The 10,393-nt window shown below is 34.9% G+C and overlaps 1 protein-coding gene across 2 annotated transcripts; it reads right to left on the bottom strand.

Annotated features, from left to right (window-relative positions):
- Positions 1-5,534: 5,534 nt before the first annotated feature.
- LOC113506709 (bombyxin A-1 homolog) lies at positions 5,535-10,333 on the bottom strand. Of its 2 annotated transcripts, none has more exons than XM_026889543.1 (3): positions 9,434-10,333; positions 7,428-7,632; positions 5,535-6,268 (listed from the first exon to the last, which is right to left on the bottom strand). In XM_026889543.1, the coding sequence occupies exons 1-3, from the start codon at positions 9,467-9,469 to the stop codon at positions 6,099-6,101; spliced, it is 411 nt and encodes a 136-aa protein (XP_026745344.1). In that variant the 5' UTR covers positions 9,470-10,333; the 3' UTR covers positions 5,535-6,098. The 2 variants fall into 2 exon arrangements, with proteins under 2 accessions (XP_026745344.1, XP_026745349.1); XM_026889548.1 differs by lacking the exon at positions 9,434-10,333 and adding an exon at positions 8,176-9,011.
- Positions 10,334-10,393: the final 60 nt, after the last annotated feature.

Here is a 10,393-nt window from a genome sequence, read left to right as displayed (position 1 = left end):
AATGTTTTTAGTTAGCAGAATAAATGCGCCCATTTTCTTTAATACATATATACATGTACTTTTCTTCTCCATGCATGTAGAAATCCAGAATTAATTAAAAACATCAATCATTTTTCTATATATTATTAGAGCCCTGTTACTAAAACACTATATATTGTGTGGCCGCCAGTCACCGGGCTACACCTCAGGAACCGTTATAGCTAAACACTTCAAATAATTTTCAAAGATAATATTATCTCAGTGGCCGCTATAACAAAAAATAAATTAAACAACTGTTATAAATTTGATCTTGACCAATTTTGTTTGATAATTTGTTTTTCTTCAGTGTCTTCTCTCTCCATGAATGAATTGAAGTGAATTCCCCGTGACTTCTATGCTAGTGGTACCAGATTAGCTGACCGGTAACCATCAGGGAAAGGGTTTGTTATTTTAATAGCGCTTAAGAAGTTTTGATTAATGTCCTCCCTAGATCTTAAGTACCGTCTGCGGCGATCAATCATGTGCTTCTGTTTATCTTAATAGTTTTAAATTTTACTTTTTTAAGTGTAAATTTTAAAGGGATTAGGCAATGTTGATGGGGTAGCAACTGGCTGTTTAATGAAGAGATTTGGACGATTATGAAAGAGGTAATATAAAATACACCAATAGAGGATTTTTTTTTTACAATCCCGTATAAAATTTTATACCATAGAAAAATTCCATATGCCATGCCAATACCATCAAAACTGTATTTTTTATATTTAAAAGCAAAATCATACACAGGTACAGCACAAAACATATTCCGCAGCCACAAAACTAAGCGATTTCAAACAATATCATAACAAAAGCGATACAACATTCCAGTGGATTCCATACGATGTTGTATTAAGATTACTTCGAGAGCGATGAAGCATTCGCATCTGAGTGTATTCCATGTATCAAGATTGGTACGAGACGGAGAACACACAAATATGGATTTGTGCAATACAGTAACATGCTCACTGTTTCAAACGATTTAGACCAGCCTTATCTGAAGGAAATACATATGAAAGGATTACAGTTTATTTATTACTAGCTGTTGCGCGCGACTTTATCCGCGTAGTTATGAAGATTAAGGTTAGGTTTTATTCAAATTGGATTACTTAAAAGTTTTTCGAGCGCACGCATCTTCTCCCCGTTGTCCTAAAATATTCATAATTGCTCTGCTCCTATTCATCATTGAGTGATGATCACCACCACCAACACCCTAGCCTTTTCCCAACGATATTCAGGTCGCCTCCCAGTCTAAGCGAATACACTGCTTGACAAGGAGTGACGGCCTATCTGACGTCCTCATCCCAGTTACCTGGGAAACACGATAACCCTTAGTAACACTGGTAATCAAACTGTCTAGCTTCTGACAACCCGTAAAGACTGTCAAAGATGTATGTGCCTTCCGACACACGGAGGAACTCGTCATGACGTAAATGGTCACCCATCCACGAATCGACTGAATCAAGCGTGATAATCTATATCTGGTAGCCTTCACACGTAGTTCTAGTGAAAAAACAAACAAACTTATCAGCTTTATAATATTAGTACAGATTGAAGTACTGGTGACTTGTTTACAACGAAGCTCTTTGCCAATATCTAAATTGAAGAGGACTGCTACAGTAATATATGTAAACACTGATTTATTGTTGGCTCAGAGTTTCTACGTATTCCTAAAAATCTTTATTTAGAATACAAAACGTAGTAACTTTATTACAATTCGCAATCAAAGCCAGAGGGTAAGTTCAATCAATGAAGTTAAAGCACCATAGCAAACATTGGTTCCAACATAATTTGGTTATAGATTGGCGCCAACCTTGGTGAAGTGGTTACTTCAGCGTTCGGTATCAGAATGCTGGCTATCTATACCTGTGTGTATCTCGGAGAGGCTCTGTAAATCTACAGATAAAGCACGACCCTAAGTGGCCCGACGGCTAGTGACAACACTTCACTCTGTAGATGTACAGAATTCACTAAGATGAACTGACCGAGTATTTTTGGATGCGGTAAAGAAGAACAAAGGGTACATTTTCGTATCGGTTTCACTTACATACTGAAAAAACGTAATTCTTTTTGTGGTTTGATACAACGTCTTTATTTTTAAGTGGATGCAAAGTTACCGGCAAATAGACAGAGTTATATAAACTACATGAACAATTATAGTAAAAGAAAAACCAGGTATAATGAGTCTTTGTAAATTCTTCAATTTCGTACTTTACTCTTTCCGAAATCCAAATCATATAAATATTATAAGTGACTTACTTGGATTTATAAAAAGTTTTGTGCCACCTTCGCCATTTCGTAGCTCATCGCCCACGAATGCCGAAGATCGCAGACATCAGATACAGGTTCGAGCCCTGACGATGCATCGGGGAAGCACTTTATGCGTCCACCTTAAGCCTTCCTACATAATATTGATGACGATGTATTGATCCCTGCTCCTAAGCTGGGCCTTCAAAGGAATCCCTTTGTGAAGGCGAATGTGGTGATCCTTGGGTCGAGGAAGTTTAATCTCTTGAAACACATGAATGTATGTTTGTGTGTATAGTTACTAATCTATAACTAGTAAATCGAATTGTAAACACAAGTTCTTTGTAGTTAAAGGCTTGTGTTTTTCTTATTTTACAGGCTTCAGTCGTCGTGTGGAAGTTTAGTCATACTGGTGTCGAAAATATTCAAGCTTAAGCTATGTATGTGCCTTTTACAACGAATTAAGCACTTAGTAAATTTAATTTTATATCACGAGGTGTTAAACATTCAAGTCACATGCACAATGATACCCAGACTTAGGGCATACCTAAGTAGATCTCACAAACCATTGCTATGTTCATGGATCGAACCCGCGACAAGTCCCTCACAGTGGGCATGATTATTTACGAGAAAGCATAATAAGAACTTATTGATCTCCTACTACCACCTTTCCGAATGCCGGTATCGGCATGGCTGTTCATCACAAAAAGTGACTTGTCATCTGTCAAAATCATTCTTCTTCTAGGTCAAAGAAAAGATGCGAATATTCAAGACAGGTTTGATCAGCTATTGCAATATGTTAAGGTAATAATTATTATACAATTAAGATAAATTAGTACCTACTTTCAAATAGAACAAAATAATATTATCACCTGGAAAATTTGTCTCCAAAGATATTAAAAGATAATCAATAATAAGTTCGTATTTTTCTAAAATATGAATAACGTAAACGATACCAAAGCTTTGAACTTTACCGAGATAATATTTTATCTGTAAAAATATGAAAAATTGAGTCGTCGTTGGTTCATTTGTCTTGATATATTTTTAAGATAATGTATAAAAACTTGCTGCGAAAATATGCGTCTAAATTTTTAGTATTTTAGATAACGAAATTCAGTGAATTTTCATTTCACATTTTGATAAATTCCTATAATGATCTATGAATAAATCATAAGCTGTAATAAAAATAATGAATTCAAAAATGGTTACCAACTCAATATTTGTAAAATATCCTTTATACAATATTACTTCACTAGAAATAGAAATAATCAATTGTTCAACGAAAAAATTAAAGTAATCTTTTGTGTTAAAACATAAAGAGCTATATTTTTTTCAATATTACCTGTCTTCTTCGAATCGTTTTGTAAGTAACCTCTATTTATACTTCTTTATCTTGCTTTTAAATCAAAAGTATCACGATGAATTCTGCAATACTTAGATAATATAAATGCAATATCCCATCGCCGTGGGCTTTGTGGCGACTCTATGTATGATTTTTTAAGCACGATGTACAGGTACGAACCCACCGCAGACAAGTACCAATGTATCTTTGCCAAAGTTAAGTATATGTATTTTCTTAATTATATTTAGGAATTTTCATTATATGAAGAAAAGAATCTTGAGCAAATCATGATTGCCCGCAGTGAGCTAGCGAGGTCAATCTTCCTTACCCATGTATAGGCTGGTATCAGATGCAATACCACAAATTGTACATAGGCAAGTACACCTATTCAAGTTTGCAGCATTACAAACTTGCATCAACCATTTTCCCTCTACAGGGTATTGTAAAGTCCCGTTATATTGGCCAGCAAGCGCCTAATTTGTATGTTGAGTGCAACATCTTAGTACCGAGTTTGAAGAGTTTTCTTTCAAAAAGGAAGCTTGGAAATGTTGTCTTGTTATTGTTAAGGAGTGCAGACCGACGGCACGACGGAGGTTTTATTTCGGTTGCAGTTGTTATTTGAATTCAAATCTTCGTTCGATTTTATGTAGAGAAGTTCGTATACGGTAAGCCTCGTGAAACCTCTTTTCAGATTTTGAGAATACATTAATCATGTACATGAGTCAAGTAACTGGCTACTTGGAACTTGAGATATTTGTACTTAGTCGTAAATAATACGTGAATGGAAAATTATACCTAAAAAAAAATGCATGTCACAAAATAAAAATTGGTCTCAATGAGCCCATTTCATATATTATTTCGAGTATTTTCAAAAATTACTCTTAAATAGTGGTTCCATTCTGTAGTAAAACCTCGTTTGCCGTCTTCATATCCGTCATTAGGCAGATTCCATCTAACAAGAACGTTCGGAACGCTCGTATACTAACACCAGATACAGTAAAGAAACTTTATGCTAAACCGAATGCACTCGCTGTCGCCGGCAAACGCCTAGAGTACGTCGTGACTTGAATACTGAATCACTAACAAATGCATACCTACTACCATATTGCAACACTATGCAACCGCAAAAACTCATTTCGCATTCACACCTTCCAACAATTCCACATCCATTGCTGGCAAAGTTAACACGAACATGTAAAGATTACTAACGACACAGGCAATGGAACGCAAACACAACGATAACACAGCTTAACACCAACTGTACCGCCTCGTTGTGAAGGATTGGATCCCATTTCGAATTCGCAGCTCGTAATGGGCGTAAACAAAGAGATTATTACGAGCAGATGCAATTAACATCAAAAAGATACAATGAAAGAAGCTGGGCTTTAAAAGTTTTATGAGTAAATACCGCTATAAAAACTGAGGAGGCGAAATTAGAGCACGAAAGTGTAGAAACAGCTTATAGATCTCAAAATTATAGGATTTTTTTTATATTTATTTCAACAAATTTCTTTTTACGACACGATAGCCGCTGCGGCTAAGAGCTCGGGTGTTTGCGGGCTTACGTAAGAGGATGGAATCCGATCCTTTTATAGAAATAGTGTTTGTACTAATGGCCTTCAAATATTTGCCCGCGGTGTTAGTCCACGAGATTTTTGGTGTTCTCACAATTACGATTCGATAAGCGCCCTCCATCCTTCTGATGGTAAACAGATCAGTTTTAATCTTAAAAGTTATCGAATTAAAGAGCAAATTTCTTGTTAATATTTATGACCAGCGATCACCAAAACTCTATTATGGAATTAATGAGTAACCGCATAAAAATTCTATACGCGAAGAAATTGTTTTGAGAAATTGGTAATAAATAATATTATGAAACTTTGAATTTTTCGCTCTTTGGTAAAATAAAACAAAAATATTGCAACAACAATATATTTATTATCTCTGAAATATATTTACTCATAAATAACATTAATCTACTATAAAAAATATAAAGTCCACATAAATGAGTGTCTGAGCAACGATCGTCTACCTGGGGATTACCCGTTTTATAATGATTTATGTTCATCCATCGAGATGAAATAATAATATAGAAAGATAGTGCTCTTCCCTGTGTTGCCAACATACCTACCACATTTATTATTTAAACGTGGAAATTAAAATGGAGTTCACGGTACAATACTGACATAAAAGTATGAAAGGGAGTGAATAAAAAATAAGAGAAAAGTGAAACAAAAAAGTTCGTAAACGTTTTTTGCTGTAACGAAATTAAATACAGATTTATCATACCAAGTTGTATCCTTTTTGTTAAGGTGTACTATACTTTAAATAATTTTATCATATTTTTTTAAGGTGAGTGAAATATTTTAATAGCTTTTTTAAAAAGGAGAGCTGGTGTAATACGTTCTCAAATTTTACTGTCTTGGTTTCACTTTAAATCATACATATTCTGTATAACAGTATTTCCTAGTCATTAACCCTAAGCATACAATCTCCTTTAACAATAAGACAGTAGCTCGCTGACACTGCAAGCCTTGTCACAGCACTCGTTGACCACGAACCTCTTGCCCCTGGATGGTAAGGACATACTCCTGGCCTTCTGAGCAGCCATCCATGACCAGCCGTACACGTCACCCTGGTCCTTGTAGTATGGAGACAGAATTGAATCTGAAATTAATGGAAGAATTTTATTGTTTAAAGTGTTATCCGAAGACAATATTATGTTTGGTTGACAAATAATTCATTTTAACAATACAATTATAACAAGTAAGAAAATAGATTAGAAATACTTTTAAGTAAACCGTTAAAAGAAAATAATAAGGGTTTGTCTTAGAATCATACGTAAATAGTAGTATAAGACATGCCTTTAATCAAATCTAAATACCAGAGTGGTTTCTTAGGTTTACGCGAATGATAGACATTTAAATGAAACTACTTTTACGGATTTTATCGCTCATCAGTCTGCCCGTGACCATGATACCTGCAAAGGTCGGAAACTAAAATCTAAAATTAAACCGCGATAAATCCGTAATAGTACTAAATACCAGAGTTAAGACTTAAACTACCCTTCAGTTCTCAAGTGGATAAAAAAGCGTTAAACAGAAAATATATCTACCGAATCTATCTTATTCTTCACTAAAATTTATTGAACCCAAAGTAAAAAGCGGTCCATTTATTTCAAAATCACCATTGATACAATTACTCTTCTTCTCAATTGCATTCAATAGGAAGATAAATGTAAGCCGATATACCATGGAGATTCATTCAGATTGCATTAAATGCTGACGGATCGCTAGACCGCTTGCGTAATAAATCGTTCCCTTAGTCGACTTTTACAAATTGCAGCGAGAGATAAGCAGCTGGTACACTATAAAACAGATTTCTTTTATTGCGAGGATTTTAAGGATATAGTTATCTGAGTATTGATGGTGGTTTCAAATACTTATTTATTTGATTAAGACTAGTTTAAAACGTGAACTATCAAGCTTTCGAGTTTATCGAAAGTGGTTAGCCACCAGCGTGTTTAGAATCCAATTAATTGAAGTCGAAAATAACACTTCTGACTTATTGGTAGGAATAAGATGAAGTGAAAGTTTGTTGTCCCATCACGGAAGATCTCAAACTTAAAGAGTGATCTTTATTCAAGATTATTATGACTTTGTCCGCGACAACCAATTAAATTTCGTAAATATTTAAACCTATATCTTTAAAAGTGTGATAGGTGTAGTAATTTGTAACTTATTCATCTCAAAAAATTCCCTCTATAACTTAAATTTCTCTTTTTGAGTTTGTAAGTCTTTGATAAGAAAATAGGGCAATAACTTACTGTACATAGTTCCGGAGTCAGATCGCTTGCTCTCCCCACTTCCTTTCTCCTCATAGCATAGGAAGGCCAGGGCCCTCGCCAGGGACCTGCCGCAGTACACGTGTTGGTTCGCTTCTTGCAGCGCCAGGGTTCCGCCCCCGATGTGAGCTGAACTGAGTGTGATGGTGCATAGCATCGCCAAGAAGATACCCTGGTGTGAATTCATCTGGTAAAGGAAAATTTATATTTGCTTTATATTGTACCTTTATTTATTGAGGGATCAAAAAGAAAAACAGCTTAAAACCAGGATATTTACAGACTTTTACCTTCAATGTATCTATACGATTCCTGAAAACTTTTAAAGCAAAACAGACATTATTCTATTTTATTTATTTATTTATCACAACAATACTTAAATGCTCAAGAAATTTCATGTGATACAATGACTTTCCACATAGTTTGTCTGTTGGATCTCATGTTACCGTTGTGAAAGTAAAAATCAATTTATCATGCAGATAACAGTATAAAAAGAAAGAAATAGACACAAAGAAATTACACTGTGGTGTAATACCAGTGTGTAAAAATTACGGTGTGTAATTTTTATCGAATATCTCCCTTACTGGACAGAAATAACAGTAGTGTGATATGCTCTAGTTGTAATGTCCTCGTTTCTACTATACCTATATAATCACGACTGTAATTAATCGACGTGACGATAAAAGCACCCTTAAAAATAATCAATAACATACATGATTACAATAGCACTTACATTTACCACCTTGTGATCTCCACACACCTTGCTTGAATGAAAGTATCTGAAACATCCCTCTTCTTATATACCTCTTCATCCCTTATAATTAATATTCAATACATGTTAAGATAACATTGCTTAACGAAATCAGATGTATGACCTTGATTCTTGTGTCTTCAAGTGTTGTAGGGTTGTACCTACCTTCTTAACATCAGATGCCTAAAGAAAAACTTAGATTTAAAGAAGGATTTTTTCTAAGTTTTGTTTCGGAAGAGTATTGAAGTCGAATAAATAGCTGCTGTTTAGCTGCGAAGCCAACATTCTCTTAGAAGTAAGGTAGGGTGACATTGGTATCTACGTGAACTTATTTATTAGGTACAACCTTAATACTTTATGGGATGAAATAATTACGAGTCATTTTAGTTTTAATTGAAATCGGTCACATTCTTTTTTTAACTTTCGTTTTGAGTCATAAATTAAATATTTATTAACATCTTCTTAGCCTCATTCTGAAGAGTGACATTGTATCACATGAAAACGATTCTCCATATGATAATTAATGACTAGAAAGCAATATCTCCGAATGAATAACACTATCAATCACCAAAAATTATCCGTGAACCTGCAACGTTGCCTAAACAGGGAACAATGAACATTAGTCACAGCAAAGTGTCCATCTATCACGCAAGTGCCTACAGATCATCGCGCATCGGCCGATTCAATATCTCAAGACGCATTGCCTGTGGCCAGGCTGAGGCGCTTCGAGTAGAACTGTCATCGCCAAATAATCCTATATCAAATCGTACGTTAGGACGTTACGATTTAGCTTTAAGATAGGTCGTTAACTTAGCTAAATTTAGGTCTAAGATTTTTATATATTCTAGACATTTGATACCATTGCTTATGCATACATGCATAGAAATCTAAATAATGCATACATGCAATTGTTTTTCTACAGCGTAATTCTGAATGAGTTTACCTCTTTTTCAAATCTATAAAATAAATAAACCAAAAATACTGCTTCAACTTATCACTAAGCACAAAAAGCCTAACGTAAATCTGAAACTACAGCCTGCGAAACTCCTAAATTGCTTCCAAAGACTACATAAGAAGGGCAATATTTATCCGATAGCCTAAATAAACGTTGCAAATTCATCAGGTGCCTTGCTTTATACTCCAATTTCAGAATGGCGTCGCACTGGCGCGAATTCCAATCTGGAGCGCACTTAAGCCGTCAAATAAGATGAAACCGAGTGGAACATTGGATGTGACGTACCCCCAAACACAACGTTTGCTGTCGCGCACACTTCATTTGTTAAAAGTCTATTCCGCTCCGGTGAACGATTTAATGGAGATCAGTGAGTATGACGTATATGAAATGTAAACAACAATGTTACACAGGCTTCCGCCTTGTAATACATTAAAGGACTAGCGCTTTGAAGACTCCCACACAACTAAGCACCTATTCCTGGAAAATTGCTTATCAGCTAAAACACGCATTGGGGATATAGACGTTGATACAATAATTCTAAATGCTTAAATTAAAAAAAACTAACAAGAAACTTACACAAAATAGCGAAACAATATTTTACAATATTTTAGTCAGCTATATTATAGCTTTAGTTAAACGCCATTTCAATTAATGCCAAGACGGCCATTGTCTTTCATTGTTCGCTACACACGTGAGAAGAGATAACGTGGCCCGTTCTTAGAATTACTTAATGCTCATTATCATCTCAGTCTGGACTCCAGCCAAGTTGTGGTCGTCTGCCAGTTAAACCAGATGCCGTTGAATACCTATTTGACACAGAATGACTGCTATTCTAGAACCACAAGATAATTACCACAACTTGTCTTAGTTCTACTGCCTTTGACAAATTGGATAGGTATGGTAATTGTATAAGATCCTTTATGTAATTAAGGTGACCGCCTAACGTCTGATTATACTTTGCTTGTCATTCGCTTCTCATATTTGTATATTGAGGCGTTTAAACTATTCCTACGTGTAAGTTATTTTTCTATAAACTATTGCGTCCTTACTAGAAAAACCTTTACTTAGAAAAAAATTATTGTAGACCTCGTCCTACAAAACCGTAACCAATTCGTACTAGTCACTGAATAACATGCTAAACAAGAATAGCGAGGACTTGAATAATGAATTCAATAATCTTAAAGTTTTTATATAAATAATGTTTTTAGTCACAAAATATGGAGACTAAAATAGAAAATATTTATT

Source organism: Trichoplusia ni, chromosome 2 (genome assembly GCF_003590095.1).
Source record: "Trichoplusia ni isolate ovarian cell line Hi5 chromosome 2, tn1, whole genome shotgun sequence".
Taxonomy (NCBI): Eukaryota; Metazoa; Arthropoda; class Insecta; order Lepidoptera; family Noctuidae; genus Trichoplusia; species Trichoplusia ni.
The sequence above is the reverse complement of the archived record's forward strand: the minus strand, read 5'-3'. Positions and strand labels throughout refer to the sequence as shown.

Coding starts and splice junctions, on each gene's coding strand:
- LOC113506709 (XM_026889543.1), bottom strand. CDS start 9,469: ATGAAGTGTGCGCGACAGCAAACGTTGTGTTTGGGG. Junction 7,633..9,433: donor AGCAAACGTTGTGTTTGGGG/GTACGTCACATC, acceptor TTCCTTTACCAG/ATGAATTCACACCAGGGTAT. Junction 6,269..7,427: donor TGACTCCGGAACTATGTACA/GTAAGTTATTGC, acceptor CATTAATTTCAG/ATTCAATTCTGTCTCCATAC.